The sequence below is a fragment of the Salmo trutta genome, chromosome 34 (assembly GCF_901001165.1).
Source record: "Salmo trutta chromosome 34, fSalTru1.1, whole genome shotgun sequence".
Taxonomy (NCBI): Eukaryota; Metazoa; Chordata; class Actinopteri; order Salmoniformes; family Salmonidae; genus Salmo; species Salmo trutta.
The window spans coordinates 22,662,109-22,676,530 of record NC_042990.1 but is presented as its reverse complement, the minus strand read 5'-3'; the positions used below and the strand labels follow the sequence as shown (position 1 = coordinate 22,676,530).

At 42.5% G+C, this 14,422-nt stretch overlaps 3 protein-coding genes across 5 annotated transcripts in view; 1 reads left to right on the top strand and 2 right to left on the bottom strand.

Moving 5' to 3' along the window:
- Positions 1 to 877: 877 nt before the first annotated feature.
- agr2 (anterior gradient 2) lies at positions 878 to 4,060 on the top strand. 2 transcript variants are annotated; one of them, XM_029732240.1, is made up of 8 exons: positions 878 to 983; positions 1,599 to 1,729; positions 1,935 to 1,998; positions 2,193 to 2,245; positions 2,609 to 2,685; positions 2,880 to 2,943; positions 3,107 to 3,190; positions 3,448 to 4,060. In XM_029732240.1, the coding sequence occupies exons 2-8, from the start codon at positions 1,612 to 1,614 to the stop codon at positions 3,495 to 3,497; spliced, it is 510 nt and encodes a 169-aa protein (XP_029588100.1). In that variant the 5' UTR covers positions 878 to 983; positions 1,599 to 1,611; the 3' UTR covers positions 3,498 to 4,060. The 2 variants fall into 2 exon arrangements, with proteins under 2 accessions (XP_029588100.1, XP_029588101.1); XM_029732241.1 differs by having other exon boundaries at positions 901 to 983; positions 1,603 to 1,729.
- Positions 4,061 to 6,167: 2,107 nt separating this feature from the next.
- LOC115173813 (tetraspanin-13-like) lies at positions 6,168 to 9,984 on the bottom strand. Of its 2 annotated transcripts, XM_029732238.1 has the most exons (7): positions 9,590 to 9,984; positions 8,423 to 8,590; positions 7,809 to 7,889; positions 7,266 to 7,379; positions 6,914 to 7,024; positions 6,760 to 6,801; positions 6,168 to 6,645 (listed from the first exon to the last, which is right to left on the bottom strand). In XM_029732238.1, the coding sequence occupies exons 1-6, from the start codon at positions 9,650 to 9,652 to the stop codon at positions 6,799 to 6,801; spliced, it is 540 nt and encodes a 179-aa protein (XP_029588098.1). In that variant the 5' UTR covers positions 9,653 to 9,984; the 3' UTR covers positions 6,168 to 6,645; positions 6,760 to 6,798. The 2 variants fall into 2 exon arrangements, with proteins under 2 accessions (XP_029588098.1, XP_029588097.1); XM_029732237.1 differs by lacking the exon at positions 6,760 to 6,801 and having other exon boundaries at positions 9,590 to 9,839.
- A 905-nt stretch (positions 9,985 to 10,889) lies between these two features.
- The window catches only part of LOC115173812 (basic leucine zipper and W2 domain-containing protein 2), a gene marked incomplete in the record, with an annotated part of 13,520 nt that continues 9,987 nt past the window's right edge, over positions 10,890 to 14,422 (bottom strand). The window contains 4 exon segments of the mRNA XM_029732236.1: positions 10,890 to 11,507; positions 11,741 to 11,863; positions 13,346 to 13,484; positions 13,646 to 13,792. Coding sequence (XP_029588096.1) covers positions 11,479 to 11,507; positions 11,741 to 11,863; positions 13,346 to 13,484; positions 13,646 to 13,792 — 438 coding nt within the window.

Below are 14,422 nucleotides of genomic sequence, written 5' to 3'. Positions count from 1 at the left end.
AATGTGTCTAAAACATATTCTAAAACACTCCACACCAACTCATATTACATCACAATCCCATTCTGAATGATGTCTCTGCTCAATAAGAGGTTCCACTGTGCCCTAAATCCATGTTTGCATGATGGTGTTTACAACAAGATGCAAATATGGAGTTATGGAACAGTAGACATTTTTTTCACAATTTGAGCAGAGACATCATTCAGAATGGGATTGTGATGTAATATGAGTTGGTGTGGAGTGTTTTAGAATGTTTTCCAATATGCTTTAGACACATTTTCATATTTTCCTACTGTATTATAGTTATAACAAAATGTGACAGACAATTTTCTCTAACGAAACAAAATGTTTTGGGGGATCAACTACAAGCACAGAAAGAGTGAAAATAAGGCCACGTAAAAATGGATGCACTTCCCCCTTCAAACCTATGAAATGTTTTTGTTTACTTTAGGAAAGTGAATTTATTGAGAATGATGTCAATCTCACGGATCTGACCTGAACCAATCATGAACTGACTAGTAGTCCCGAATTCAAATTCCTCGATTTAATGCTGACCTGTCCTTGGATCTGAGCCAACTATTATGATTCAACAGTTCCGTTACACATTCTTTGTGTAAAACTCCATGAAAACGTACATGACAACACTATCATATCCAACTTAGGGCAAACATTTTAATCAGGCTTAATATGTCTTTAAAAGCCTGTGTCCGATAGCGATGGAAGGGAGAGAAAGTGAAAGTTCTAGAATCCATTACGCTGCCTACCTCCACAGTCCACACACATTCAATCAGAGCTGCTTACCTCTACAGTCCACACATTCAATCAGAGCTGTGGGAGGAGAGAGGGAGAGGTGAGGGTTGGTGGGAGGGGTCAGCATGAGAGCTTAGGGCCGGTGTATAAGAGCAGGTCCAGGTGAGTGAGGAGGGACACAGCAGAACGAGGAGCTGCAGAACACAGGAGACACACAAAGGTGCCACAGAGAACAGGTAGGAAATAGATCTCTACCTCCACCACAATGGAAGCCTTATTCTCTAACCACACATCTCTCTTCACCATCCCTTATCCCTCCATCTGATCCTTTGTCTGGTAAATGTGCCTTGAAATGCTGTGAACTTTTTCAGTCTTTCAGTCTTCAACAACTTGAACAAATCTGAATAGATGTGCAATTATTTGTAATTCTGCATGGTACTTATTCATATTGTCCTGTGTGGCTCAGTTGGTAGAACATTGTGTTTGCAACGCCAGGGTTGTGGGTTCGATTCCCACGGGGGACCAGTACGGAGAAGAAATGTATGCATTCACTACTGAAAGTCTTCCTGGATAAGAGCGTCTGCTAAATGACTAAAATGTGAATGTTTTCCCTCAGCTATACTGTTGAGTTATAATAGTATGCAAATAGAAGTAGACTATCTGTGCAGTTTTGTGGCAGGCATGTGTTATCTGGGCCCGTATTCACAATGATTCAGAATAGGAGTGCTCATATAGGATCCCTTTTGACTTATAGATCATAATGATTAAATGTATATGGGCAGTGGGGACCTGATCCTAGACCAGCACTCCTACCTACTCTGAGATGCTTATTGAACTCTGTTTCCTTCCAGAAAGGTAGTAATCATGATCCGAGGTCTGCTGTCGGTGCTGTTGGTCCTGGTGGCCGTGTCTTCATCTCTGGCCAAGCCTGAGAAGAACATCGCCAAGAGGGGGAAGAGGATCCCTCAGACTCTCTCCAGAGGTAACACTCTCCCCTTACTATTTCCAAAGCGTATCACAGTGTATAGTGTTGTTTATGAATGAACTCATGAGTACACATTCTCCTTTTCCTCATTCTCAAAGCTCTGTAAGATCAGTGTGGTCGGAGATAATCTCTACCTGAATGTTCTTTGATGTTGTACTGAAACTGTTGCACTGACACTGTTCTTCCTGACTGTCTCCTATAGGCTGGGGTGATCAACTAATTTGGGCTCAGACCTATGAGGAGGCTCTGTACTGGGCCAGGGCACAGTGAGTGAACAAACTTTTATGGCTACATATGAAATGGCACCCTACGTTTTATGAAGTTCAAAATAGGGAATAAGGTGCTATTTCACATTGGTGTAATAGATCTAGATGGCTGACAAATACACTTAAAAAACAAATACATTTCAAGGATTTCTATTCTATTTTATTCTGTAACCAGAACTAATTTGTCTCCATAGGAACAAGCCTCTGATGGTCATCTTCCACCTGGAGGACTGTCCTCACAGTGCATGTAAGACCCTGACCTTTAACCTCTAACCCCTGACCTATAGCAAATAAGGTGCCACTCTGTTGCACCTTCCTGAACAGACCACAGGTCAATGTCCCTCACTTGGCTTTTCTGAGTATTATTTGCATCCTGGTATTCTCCCAAATCGTGATGTATCATTCAGTTGTATTAGATGCCAGGACTTGTTTAAACAGCCGTTATCAAACTCGTAGTAGAACAAACATGGCTCTGTTTGCCAAGGTGGAATACACCTGTTACATCCTGCTGCCATGTATGGGAGTGGACAAAACAATTATTGAGATCTCTTAAGTTAAGTCAATGTAACACTTTTTATAACATCTTTCATGATGTCTTCCATGCATCCAGCCATGAAGAAGGTATTCGCTGAAGACAAGGACATCCAGAAGGTGGCTGATGAAGACCTCATCATCCTCAATCTGGTGGTGAGTTGTAAATGAAGTCTTTGGTAAACATTATCAGAATCAATACCTAGATTACTTATCTTTTGATCGATTAGATTTTATGATGTTTTGATTTTTATTAGCATTTTAGGGCACTGTTATTTATTTTTTGTTGACCTGACTATTAGTATTAAGAAGCAAATTATTGATATGTGTTTCTTTTCCTGTGTTCTCAGTATGAAACCACAGACAAGCATCTTTCCCCTGATGGCCAGTACGTCCCTAGAATCATCTTTGTCGGTGAGTGAAAATGTCACGTTTTCCCAGCAGCATTACATGAGAAGGAATGTCATTATTTTGTTTATGATGGCATCAAACAAAAGCAACAGATTTTAATCAATAGTTATCTCTCCCTCCCTCCCTCTCTCTCTCTCTTTCTCTCTCTTAATCGCTCTCTCCTCAGATCCCTCTATGACAGTGAGAGCTGACATCACAGGGCGCTACTCCAACCGTATGTACGCCTATGAGCCTTCTGACATCAAACTCTGTGAGTACAACTTGATCTTATCTCCCTTTTGACTGTTTGATTGCATACTAACGGTTTACATACTTTTAATAAATCTGTATTTAATAGATTGGAAATATTTAAGCATTTATACACATGTATAAATTTTTTATTAATGTAAGGTATTACTAAGTGTATTCAGATTGTTTTCTAATTAATTCAGAGATTAGAAAATATTACCTTTGTGAGAAACAACCTGCTCCTGAGTGACTTACTCTTCATTTCCTTTCTCCCTGTAGTACTGAGCAACATGCAGAAGGCCAAGAAGCTGCTGAAGACTGAGTTGTAAGCACTGACTCATCATGTGACCCCATGACCTTTGGCCTGCGACTTCAGAGGTTCTCCAAACATTCTCTGAACGTTCTCTGGAGCCTAGGAGTCAGCCAGTGGCATACTGTCACCATGTAAACCTAAGCACTGGAAAGAGCTAGTCTTCACTTTCACAAAGCGCAATTCCATTTTTTAAATTCTGTTATTTTTCCTGAACCTGTCTTTGTAATGTATTGCTGTACATCTGAGATGTCTTTTTATTAAATATAGTGCAATTATGAAATTATTTGTGTCTCATTGGACAATGTCATTCAGTCCTTTCACCCTTCATGACAATGACTCAGGTTAAAAGGGCTATTGAACTTTTTTTTTACAGTGGGTGTGCATGAATCCGTGTTTGTGTAACTAGGGAGTGAGTTCTGACATCCTGGTCACATCCTGAATGGGCGGGGCCATTGAGGGAATGACACACCCACACATTATTCTTAGTTATGTCATGTAGTACTATAATATTGCAATGTAATAAGTTCATGGGAATCTAATATGCCATTTAGCAAATAAAAGCATTATTTTGTCATTCCACTTCTGTAGAGATTTTAGAGTTTCTTGGAAAGGGTTAGGCTACTGCTGTGAGCTGAGCTCTACATTTTGCAATGTCATTGAATGCCACTGGTTTCTTTGGAAACAGAGCCCAACAAACCCAGTGAACTTTCAGGAAGAAATTTCTAATAGGTCAGCTTAACTGGGCATTGGTGGGAATTGAGTTACTCATTGTTGAAAGGAAAACTAAACAGAAACAGTGTATGAAATATATATTTTTTACTTTTCTATTTTATTGAGATTTCTTGTACAAAGGCTCAGGTATATTGTAGTTCACAGAACCACCAGTGAGGTGGAAGCAGCAGTACACACTAGTAGAGGAGACATGCAAGAGGCACAAGCCAAGGTAACTGATACAACAGCACACAACAGACATGCACAGACCCACACGCATGAGTACGCGCACCTATGTACACACACGCACACACACACACAATAGACTGCCAGGCTTTGTAACACTATCAGCAGGACAAAGCGCATCTCTTCTTTCACGTCAGTCTTCCCAAGCATTTCATACTGATGATATTCAGACAGCATAAGCAATTTACTCTTAAAGGGATACTTTAGGAGTTTGGCAATGAGGCCTTTTATCTACTTCCCCAGAGTCAGATGAATTTATGGATACCCTTTTTATGTGTCTGCATGCAGTTTGAAGGAAGTTGCTAACTAGTGCTAGAGCAATTGTTAACTAGCGTTAGCGCAATGACTGGAAGTCTATGGGTATCTGCTAGCATGCTAGTAGATACCCAAAGACTTCTAGTCGTTGCGCTAATGCTAGTTAGCAATGGCTCACAAAACAACCTCTAACTTCCTTCATAATGGACACAGAGACATAAAAAGGGTATATACACATATTCATTTGAGTCTGGGGAAGTAGATAAAATCCCTTTAAGTATCCCTTGTTTTTTCCGATTTCAAATAATTAGGAATGTTTACACAGAAATAAACATTCAGAACACAAAAGAATGCAAATGCTGTGTAACATAATGACTTAAAGTAAAGGCAACAACAAGCTGCTTAAATAGTTGTAGTTATGTAGTTACAGGATACACTTGTCAACAGCACCCCTCAGTCCTTCAGTTATTGAGTGTATCAAATCAAATGTACAAATATTGAATGACATCTTCAGTCGTCATGCGCACAAAATAATGCTAACTGTTCTTCATCATGTCAGCTATCATCTGTAATACAGGAGTCCTTCAGTAGTCACAACATCACAGTTCACAGGCTTTAATACAGGTCTGAGCATACTGAACGCTTGCCCATCAAGGGTGTATCAAATATCAAATGTGTTATCTGAAAATGTTAATTTCTTGAGATTTGTCACCAGAAGCAAAGCCTGAGCCGCTGTATATGAGAGGATAGACACGGAGTGGACAAAACATTAAGAACACCTGCTCTTTCCATGACAAAGACTGACCAGGTGAATCCAGGTGAAAGCTATGATCCTTTATTGGTGTCACTTGTTAAATCCACTTCAATCAGTGTAGATGAAGGGGAGGGGGGGGGTAAAGAAGGGTTTTTAAGCCTTGAAACAATTGAGACATTGAGGGTGAATTTGCAAGACAAAAGATTGACGTGCCTTTGAACAGGTATAGTAGCAGGTGCCAGGCGCACTGATTTGTGTCAAGATCTGCAACGCTGCTGGGTTTTTCATGTTCAACAGTTTCCCGTGTGTATCAAGAATGGTCCACCACCCAAAGGACATCCAGCTAACTTGACACATCTGTGAGAAGCATTGAAGTCAACATAGGCCAGCATCCCTGTGGAACGCTTTCGACACCTTGTAGAGTCCATGCCCTGACAAATTGAGGCTGTTCTGAGGGCAAAAGGGGGAGGGGGTGCAACTCAATATTAGGAAGGTGTTCTTAATGTTTTGTACACTCAGTGTATACAGGATATGGTTCTGATCGGGAGTGGTTTAAGGTGTCCTATTAGGGTAATAGGCTCGTGCAGCATCTTCAATATACAGCAGGGTCGTGTTCATTAGGGCACACCACGGAAAACATTTTGCAACGGAAAGTGTAAAGGAGCATTTCTTATTCGACAAGTGAAGCTAGTTCCTCTTGTCTATGTCAGTTTTCTTCCGTTTGGTGCCTAATGAACATGATCCAGTTATTTTCCAGACACACACTACATTCTGGATAAACAATCACTTCATGTAACACCACACAAAGGGCTGCTGCTTTGCTCTGCTGGTGAAAACACACACGTCACTCGCTTATTTACAAACACAGCCTCTAAAACAGGCGGCTAGCCCTCCTCCACCTGGAGAGCTACTTGGTGTGCAGGCTTTTACTCCAACCCTGCTTTAACTAACACAACTGATTCAGCTGAACAAGGCTCCGATGAGCAGCTAATTTGTTTAGAATCAGCTGTGTTAGTGTTACAGTTAGAGTAGGGCTGACGCAAAAGCCTGCACAACCAGTAGCTCTCCAGGAGGAAAGTTGGCCACTCCAAGAGCGGGGTACAAAGCCAGCAGTTGCCAACGGTTACAGGAAGGCACTGGGATTCGCTCGAGGGTCCTTCTGGTTCCTGTACCGGTACGTTAGCCACACCCCCAGGATCTGAAAAAGGACGAATAAAACATTGAGGTCAAAATAACAAACATTACTGGGCCCAGTTTTATACTGCTGACCTACAAATAGATCACCTACTGTATATAGCTACATTTTCATTACCTATTAGATTTCATGAACTGCACCTCAAAATAGGCTAGTTTACTGTAAAGAAAAAAACACTATTTTAAAACACTATATAAGTTAAATTGATTGATTGATTGCTTGATTGATACAGCAGAACATTCCCCTGACTGTATATAAAGGGCAATCTCACCTCAGTGAAGCTGAAGAAGAGGCCTATCCCGCCCACGAAGCGCAGCACCTCTTCTGCATGCTCCTGGATCTGCTCAGCACACGGTGAACAGGAGTGGTTGGGGAAACAGGCCTGTAGAGAGACACAGAAACACCACACAGACCGACCAGTTCATTAGGAAAACTGCTTCACAACCACAATACTGAATATACAGCAACTAATATCATCCGAAACTGTAAGCATAAAAACTTGTTCTTTCATTGTAATTATATATCTTGGCATGCACAAACAGAACATGGGACATGTGAAGGAGCGGTCAAAGACAACAGACAGTAGATTCAGTGCAACAGAGGGTTCGCTTGGTAATGCTTACGGCATCGCAGGTCCCGTTGTTTTCTACGTGGTAGAAGCCACAGCAGTTGAGACTCTTCTCCACATCTCTCTGGGTGCTGTACGAGTTGTTCCATCCCACCTCCAACAGGTGTTCCTAAAACGGGTACAACAGCAGGCACTGACCACCATAGATGCAGTTATATCTGTGTGTATGAGTGTATTACAATGCCTGTATGCACAGGACCACACATCTCTAAGGTAGTCAGCTGTTCTAGAACCGGATGGAGGTCAGTCTGAATAAAATAGGGATTTACTTCTAAAAAATATACTCCATACTGCATGGAACCGGAACACAACACAGAACCCAGAAAATCCTGAGAAGGGACACAGGAGGTCCTTTAGCTCTAAGATTTCACCACAAAATTCAGCTCACATCCTTATAGACACACTGTATCATGATATCAGGTTGTCTTGTATCCATCTAGTATTTCATCACAAGGGTTCTGGGTTTTGTCTGAAAAGTTGGTTTTGTTCCTCTAGCACCTAGCCGAAGGTTGTGATTGACAGCAGTTTGTGTTCCTACCTGCTGATCCTTGTTGATGGCCAGACAGGCGCTGGAGACAGAGAACTGGACGATGAACACCATGAAGAGGATGATCATATACTGGGATCCACTGTCAAGGAATAACACTCCAATACACACATTGTCAACACAGAGCTTTTGTAGTTTTGAACCAGTTGGTCACACTTCCGAAGGCAGAGGATAATTACTTTCCATAGTCAATGGGCTCCAACTGTTTATTTCTCTATCCTTCTGTATTAGTAGTATGGAATATTCTAGAACGAAATACACGATTAATGACGGTATAATACTGTAATAACGTAATGTAATAATATAATAATATATAATGACAAAGCCAGAAGCAGGGGTCAGCAGTATCTATGCAGGCTGACTACGACGTGTAGAGAACTGTCTCATTCAGACAATCCCTTTTGGCGATCTGCGGAAGCTATTTGAAAAGCTTATTTGAAACTTCAGTTCTCTTGAATTTAACACGGAGCCTACCCAAGGCCTCAATCTACTGGACTTGAAAACCAACCCCAAACCTATACCCAAGCCATAATTCAAATTCTAGACCCCAAACACACTTGGGTCTAGGGTCAGGTCAAGTCTGCCTTGGTGGAAGGTTGGGATACGAAGAAGAGTAGGACCTGGTGGTGCTTCACGGCTCCGATGAGGCCGACCAACGCCACGAAGAACAGGAACACCCCCACTCCGATGACTCCGCCCACCACCTGGAAGCTGGACACCAGGCCGAACCACTTCCCCCACGCAGCGATGCCAATCATCAGCAGACTCACCATCTAGAAATGGAGGGACGGACGGACAGACAGTGAAAAATAGATAGGCAGGCACAGACGGAGACAGAGAGCCAAGACCCTAAGCAATAGATCTCTTTGGGTCATTATAAGAAGTATGAACTCTCCACAGTCAAACATGGTCTGTGTGTGTGTGAGAGAGCGAGAGCGAGAGAGAGAGAGAGAGAGACAGAGACAGAGAGAGAGGACGTTGACCACAAATCAAATAGGCTTATGTAATAAAACAAAGTGAGTGATGCAATTGCAAAAGGTACAACTGGTCAGGAGGACATTGAAGCGCACACAGGCTACACCTCAGACTACATGCTTTTAGAGGTAGAAGAAGCGTCAGTCAAAAGCGGAACATCATTTTCCACCATGACAGCATTTATTTGCCCGCAAACGTATATTCATCTTAAATCTAGGTCACCACTGTGGTCTGTTTTGATGCCACCATTACTCCTGTATTTCTCAGACTGCAAAATGATTGGAGGCCCTATGTTGAGGATTTGGACAGGAATGCTATGGAGTCTACAGACACACGCACACTATGGCCCATATGTTGTTTTCAGTAACTATCACTTGATAAGATATATCAGGAATGGTTTGAGCTGAGCAAAGACAGGATGAACACTTGCATTGGAAAGTGTCAGGACTCAGGAGAAACAGGAAATGAACAGGAAAGAATATAGGCTATTCTAAATATTCAGTAGCCTAAATACTGAATATAAATTCTAATATTTTGACGTGCCGAGGTTGCCTTTGGCAAACTGGAGACGCAGATCTTATTCCAGACAACGGTTCAGTTTGAATAATTAATAGCATGGGAGCCTGGTCTGACCCAATGTATTGTTTACAACAGGCTGCACGGTAAAAATGTTTCTTACACACCCGTACAGACCGCATAAAAAGCAGCATATAGTCAGTCTACCGACCCAACAACCAAAACCTGTTACAGTGGAATAATAATGCTCCATATGGTAAATTCTTCAACCGTATACTCACAACATAGAGGATATTGAGCGCACAGAGAGAATGCTTGGAGCAGGTGAATCCGGCGCAGCCCATCCTGGCGATTTTTTGGAATAGTCTAAACGAATAATAAGATAAAGTAATTCCTTGTAAAAACAAAATGAAAATACCCTAAACAAGCCGGTTATGAATTTCACCACTACAAAGTCTGGTCGCGAGATGACATGCCTAGAATGGAGGTTGCTATGGAGCTTCCACAGTAAGCTGATTGGTTAAAGGATAACGTTTGTCATTGATATGCAAATAATTGCGGAGAGATGCGGGTAGCGCGTTTCAGACCGTTCTGACCGCCAGACAGCTCCAGCAGGTGCAGGTTGAGTACGCGTTCCAGATAAATAGCCTACAAAAAAATGACAAGATCATTGTATCATATTGATGTGGACACATGATACACTATATCCAAATATCCTTATGAGAACTGGAGCTGGCTAATTAGTTGAGGTTACCATTGAAAGTACATGAGGAAGTGCATGGAAGACCAGCATCACATTACAGAGATAGGCAGGCCTAGTTCCTGAATAATTAAGCATCCTCTGTGGGTCAGTGAAGCCCTGCATGACTGGGATTTCCTTGCTCACCTAAACCTAGACAGACAGGAAAACGACACACAGGTTGGGGAAGGGGGAGACCCAGAGATCCTCAAATGAAAAACACACATGCAGGAACACAAACACAATATCTGTCAGTGAAAGCTGTTCAGGCATTCATTTGACCTAAATGCACCAATTAACTGACAACCCCAAAGAGTATGCACTCTCAGTCCCTGGATTGAAAAGGAAAAACATTCTGAAATCAGGTTATGGCTCTAGTGAATATTAGCAGCAACATACTGCTCTGAGAAACAGAACATACAGTAGATGTATTATGGCACGGATGTAATTCTCCATCTACAGTGGAGGTCCCTGTTGCTCATTAACTCCCTAGATGTTGTCTAAAATGGCAACCTCTTCCCCATGGGCCCTGGTCAAAAGTAGTACACTAAATAGGGAATGGACAGAGGTCACAATAGTGTCAATGGCATTCCTTCACCTGGCCTGTTCAGGTGCAGAAGCAGGTGCATGAAGGTTAAGTTACACAATGACTGAGTGAACTTCACCTCTCATCTCCTCCCAATAATAGCATTCACAGTCACCCACTTTCTCATTCAGCTCTGAGTACCTAACTAATCAGTTAGAGGCCAAGGAAGTTGGTTTTAACCATCAGACACATGAACAGAACCCTTATTTACTAACCTACTGATTTAAGAACACAATACAGAAACAAAACAAGCAAATATATATAAAAACACTTTATTAATAAAAAGATAAAAGCATTGCCAAGTTACATACAAAGTTGAGTATCCATAAAACAAGTATGACAATCTACTGCAGATTGAGGTCTGGACCCCTCTATGCCTGAACAACGTTAGTGAAGGTAGTCTGCTCTGACTGATGTGTTCAACCTGTATTAAAGGCCCAATCTAATTCAAAATAGAGATTGGGCAATCTAGTCTCCTGTCCTCATGAAGTTGAGTCGGGAGGTCCAGGGGTTTATTGCTGGGGGTTGTGCTTTGATTGCCTGGAGCAGGAGGTTGAGGAGTCTGACCCCTGGTCGGTCGGACATTATGAGTAGGCGCTTTCCAGGTCATCTTTACTGCAGTCATGTTGCACACGTTCTCATACTTCTCACAATGCCTTATCTTGAATGTCTCAGGAACACCACTAATATGATAAAGCCTAGCAAATCTTCTAAATAGGTAGCATGAATGCTTTAAAGACAACCTGAAACACGTACTATGCAACATGGGGACTGACTGACATATACAGGCCACAGGATGCAGCAGACTTCAGAGTTACAGACAAACTCCTTGCTGGGTCGGTCTTCTAGTCCTCTTCTCCCTCAGACTCAGACTCTACAGGGGAAAATAAACAAGGAGATATAACTAAACAGCTCCTCTTAGTGGCGAAAACAGGAATTACAGTTAAGAGCACATTACAGCCCAACAGGAAGCCTAGAGAATGTTAATAGTCCAGTTTCATTGATTCAACAATCATTTTCTGAAAATGCAATGGTTTTCTATTCAGTAATTGATTAGGTTACCTGTAACTATGTAACCTTTAACCTGTATTTAAATGTAAACGTTACCTTCTTCTGCATTTTGCAGCCACTCAACAAACTTCTTCATCTGCTCGACAAAGACACCTTTCCCTTTGGTGGTGTGAGTGTCTTTGTACCACCTCAGAATGGCCTCCTCACTCAAAACGTCAGCTGGGTGGAGAGGAGAGAACAGGAACAATTAGCATAGCACCACAAGGAGAAGTTAGTGCATTAAAAATAAAAAACTGAAATATCACATTTACATAAGTATTCAGACCCTTTACTCAGTACTTTGTTGAAGCACTTTTGGCAGCGATTACAGCCTCGAGTCTTCTTGGGTATGATGCTACAATCTTGGCACACCTATATTTGGGGGGTTTCTCCTATTCTCTGCAGATCCTCTCAAGCTCTGTCAGGTTGGATGGGGAGCGTTGCTGCACAGCTATTTTCAGGTCTCTCCAGAGACATTAGATTGGGTTCAAGTCCAGACTCTGGCTGGGCCACTCAAGGACATTCAGAGACTTGTCCCAAAGCCCCTCCTGCGTTGTCTTGGCTGTGTGCTTAGGGTCGTTGTCCTGTTGGAAGGTGAACCTTCGCCCCAGTCTGAGCGCTCTGAATCAGGTTTTCATCAAGGATCTCTGTACTTTGCCGATCCTAACTAGTTTCCCAGTCCCTGCCACTGAAAAACATCCCCACAGCATGATGCCGCCACCACCATGCTTCACCGTAGGGATGGTGCCAGGTTTCCTCCAGACACTTGGCATTCAGGCCAAAGAGTTCAATGTTGGTTTCATCAGACCAGAGAATTTTGTTTCAAACTCAAAGCGGGCTGTCATGTGCCTTTTACAGAGGGTTGCTTCCGCCTGGCCACTCAATCATAAAGGCCTGATTGGTGGAGTGCCGCAGAGATGGGAGAATCCTCCAGAAGGACAACCATCTCCACAGCTCTGCCAGAGTGACCATTGGGTTCTTGGTCACCTCCCTGACCAAGGCCCTTCTCCCCTGATTGCTCAGTTTGGCCAGCTCTAGGGAGAGTATTGGTGGTTCCAAACTTCTTCCATTAAAGAATGGAGGCCACTGTATTCTTGGGGGCCTTCAAAGCTGCAGAAATGTTTTGGTACCCATCCCCAGAATTGTGCCGACACTCATGTCTCGGAGCTCTACGGACAATTCCTTCGACCTCATGGCTTGGTTTTTGCTTATATAGACAGGTGTGTGCCTTTCCAAATCACATACAATCAATTGAATCTACCACAGGTGGACTCTAATCAAGTTGTAGAAACATCTCAAGGATGATTAATGGAAACAGGATGCACCTGAACTCAATTTCAAGTCTCATAGCAAAGGGTCTGAATACTTATGTAAATACATTTAAAAAAAAAAATTCTACATTTGCAAAAATGTCTAAAAACCTGTTTTCACTTTGTCATTATGGGGTATTGTGTGTAGATTGATGAACAAAATCCATTTCAGAATAAGGGTGTAACGTAACAAAATCCGAATGCACTCTGTGATATTGAAATTCCAGTTTACTTCCTAAATTGAAATGCAATTGACTGCAACCTGACTACTAAGACAAATGAAAGAGACCCTTCCTTTCTTTTCCTACAGAGAAAGTGTGTGAAACAGTGTCCTGTATAAGATAACACTGGCCTTTGTAGAAGAGCACCACTATCTTGGAGAAGGACTTCATGAAGTGGATATTGTCATAGCAGTACTCCTGGATCCTCAGTAGCAGCACCAGCTCTGACTGGCCCTGGGTGCTGAACGCTGCTAGCAGGGGGGCATAGTGCTGGAGGGGAGAGGATACACACCCCATAAACAAAGTCATTCATGGTTGATGTTAGTGTTCGAGGTGTTTGACAGCCTCCAGTGACCAGCTCTCATGTTGTTATAGAGTAGTTAGGTTAGGAGTGATTTACGTTATTAATGGTTGATGTTATGATAACATACTTTAAGGTGTTTGAGGGCTTGCTCGGTGACCAACTCCTCCTTCTTGTTCCACTCCACAGCATTCATGAGAATGTTCCACAGCAGACCAATCACAGCTTGCTCCTGGAGAGCACTCCTCTTCATCTCCTCCTTCACATACACCACCATCTAGAACCACAGAATAATAACTCTTTACTGTCCATTATCTTGTGGAGAATGGAATGTATTATTTTTGCTTATATAACCCAACCCAGAGATAAACACACTCCAATGAGGGGTTGGAAACACAGGGTGGGGCGCAATGTAGCTATATGGTGCTTGTTCAAGAGTACAACGGCAGGACTTGGCATGTGGTACTGTACCTCTCGTATGGGGCAGTCCTGAGAGAGGCGCTCCTGTAGTTCTTTCTGCAGCTCCTTGCGTGTTCCCTGAGACTGCTGCACACGCATGAAGTCTGACAGCTCCTTCAGCCCCACCTCATTGAAGTACTTGGAGAAATGCTCCACGTTCTGCTTGCTGGCAGGAAACAGCTCCTAGAGAAACAACAAGTCTAGGCTCAAACAACTTCCATTGATCTTCAACCCTAAACATTGACTCAACAGCTCCCTCTTGTGGCTGAAATAGAATAGGAGCACAATAAAAGACGCTCTCTGACCTCTAGGCCAGTTGTTCCCAACCTGTTCCATTTTGGGGACTACCAAATCCCTGTCAAACACTCTTGAGGCCCACCATTCGCAAAGTCTCCGATTTTTTTTGTTACATCAGGTTGGAAATTACTGCTCTAGGCTAACTGCCTAA

What these genes read in the sequence shown, in the direction of transcription:
- agr2 (XM_029732240.1), top strand. Translation starts at nt 1,612, where the DNA reads ATGATCCGAGGTCTGCTGTCGGTGCTGTTGGTCCTGGTGGCCGTGTCT. An exon ending in TCATCATCCTCAATCTGGTG is followed by an intron (nt 2,686 to 2,879) that starts GTGAGTTGTAAA and finishes CTGTGTTCTCAG; the next exon opens with TATGAAACCACAGACAAGCA. An exon ending in CCCTAGAATCATCTTTGTCG is followed by an intron (nt 2,944 to 3,106) that starts GTGAGTGAAAAT and finishes CTCTCTCCTCAG; the next exon opens with ATCCCTCTATGACAGTGAGA.
- LOC115173813 (XM_029732237.1), bottom strand. Translation starts at nt 9,652, where the DNA reads ATGGGCTGCGCCGGATTCACCTGCTCCAAGCATTCTCTCTGTGCGCTC. An exon ending in CGCTCAATATCCTCTATGTT is followed by an intron (nt 8,591 to 9,589) that starts GTGAGTATACGG and finishes CTCCATTTCTAG; the next exon opens with ATGGTGAGTCTGCTGATGAT. An exon ending in ACAACGGGACCTGCGATGCC is followed by an intron (nt 7,025 to 7,265) that starts GTAAGCATTACC and finishes GTCTCTCTACAG; the next exon opens with GCCTGTTTCCCCAACCACTC.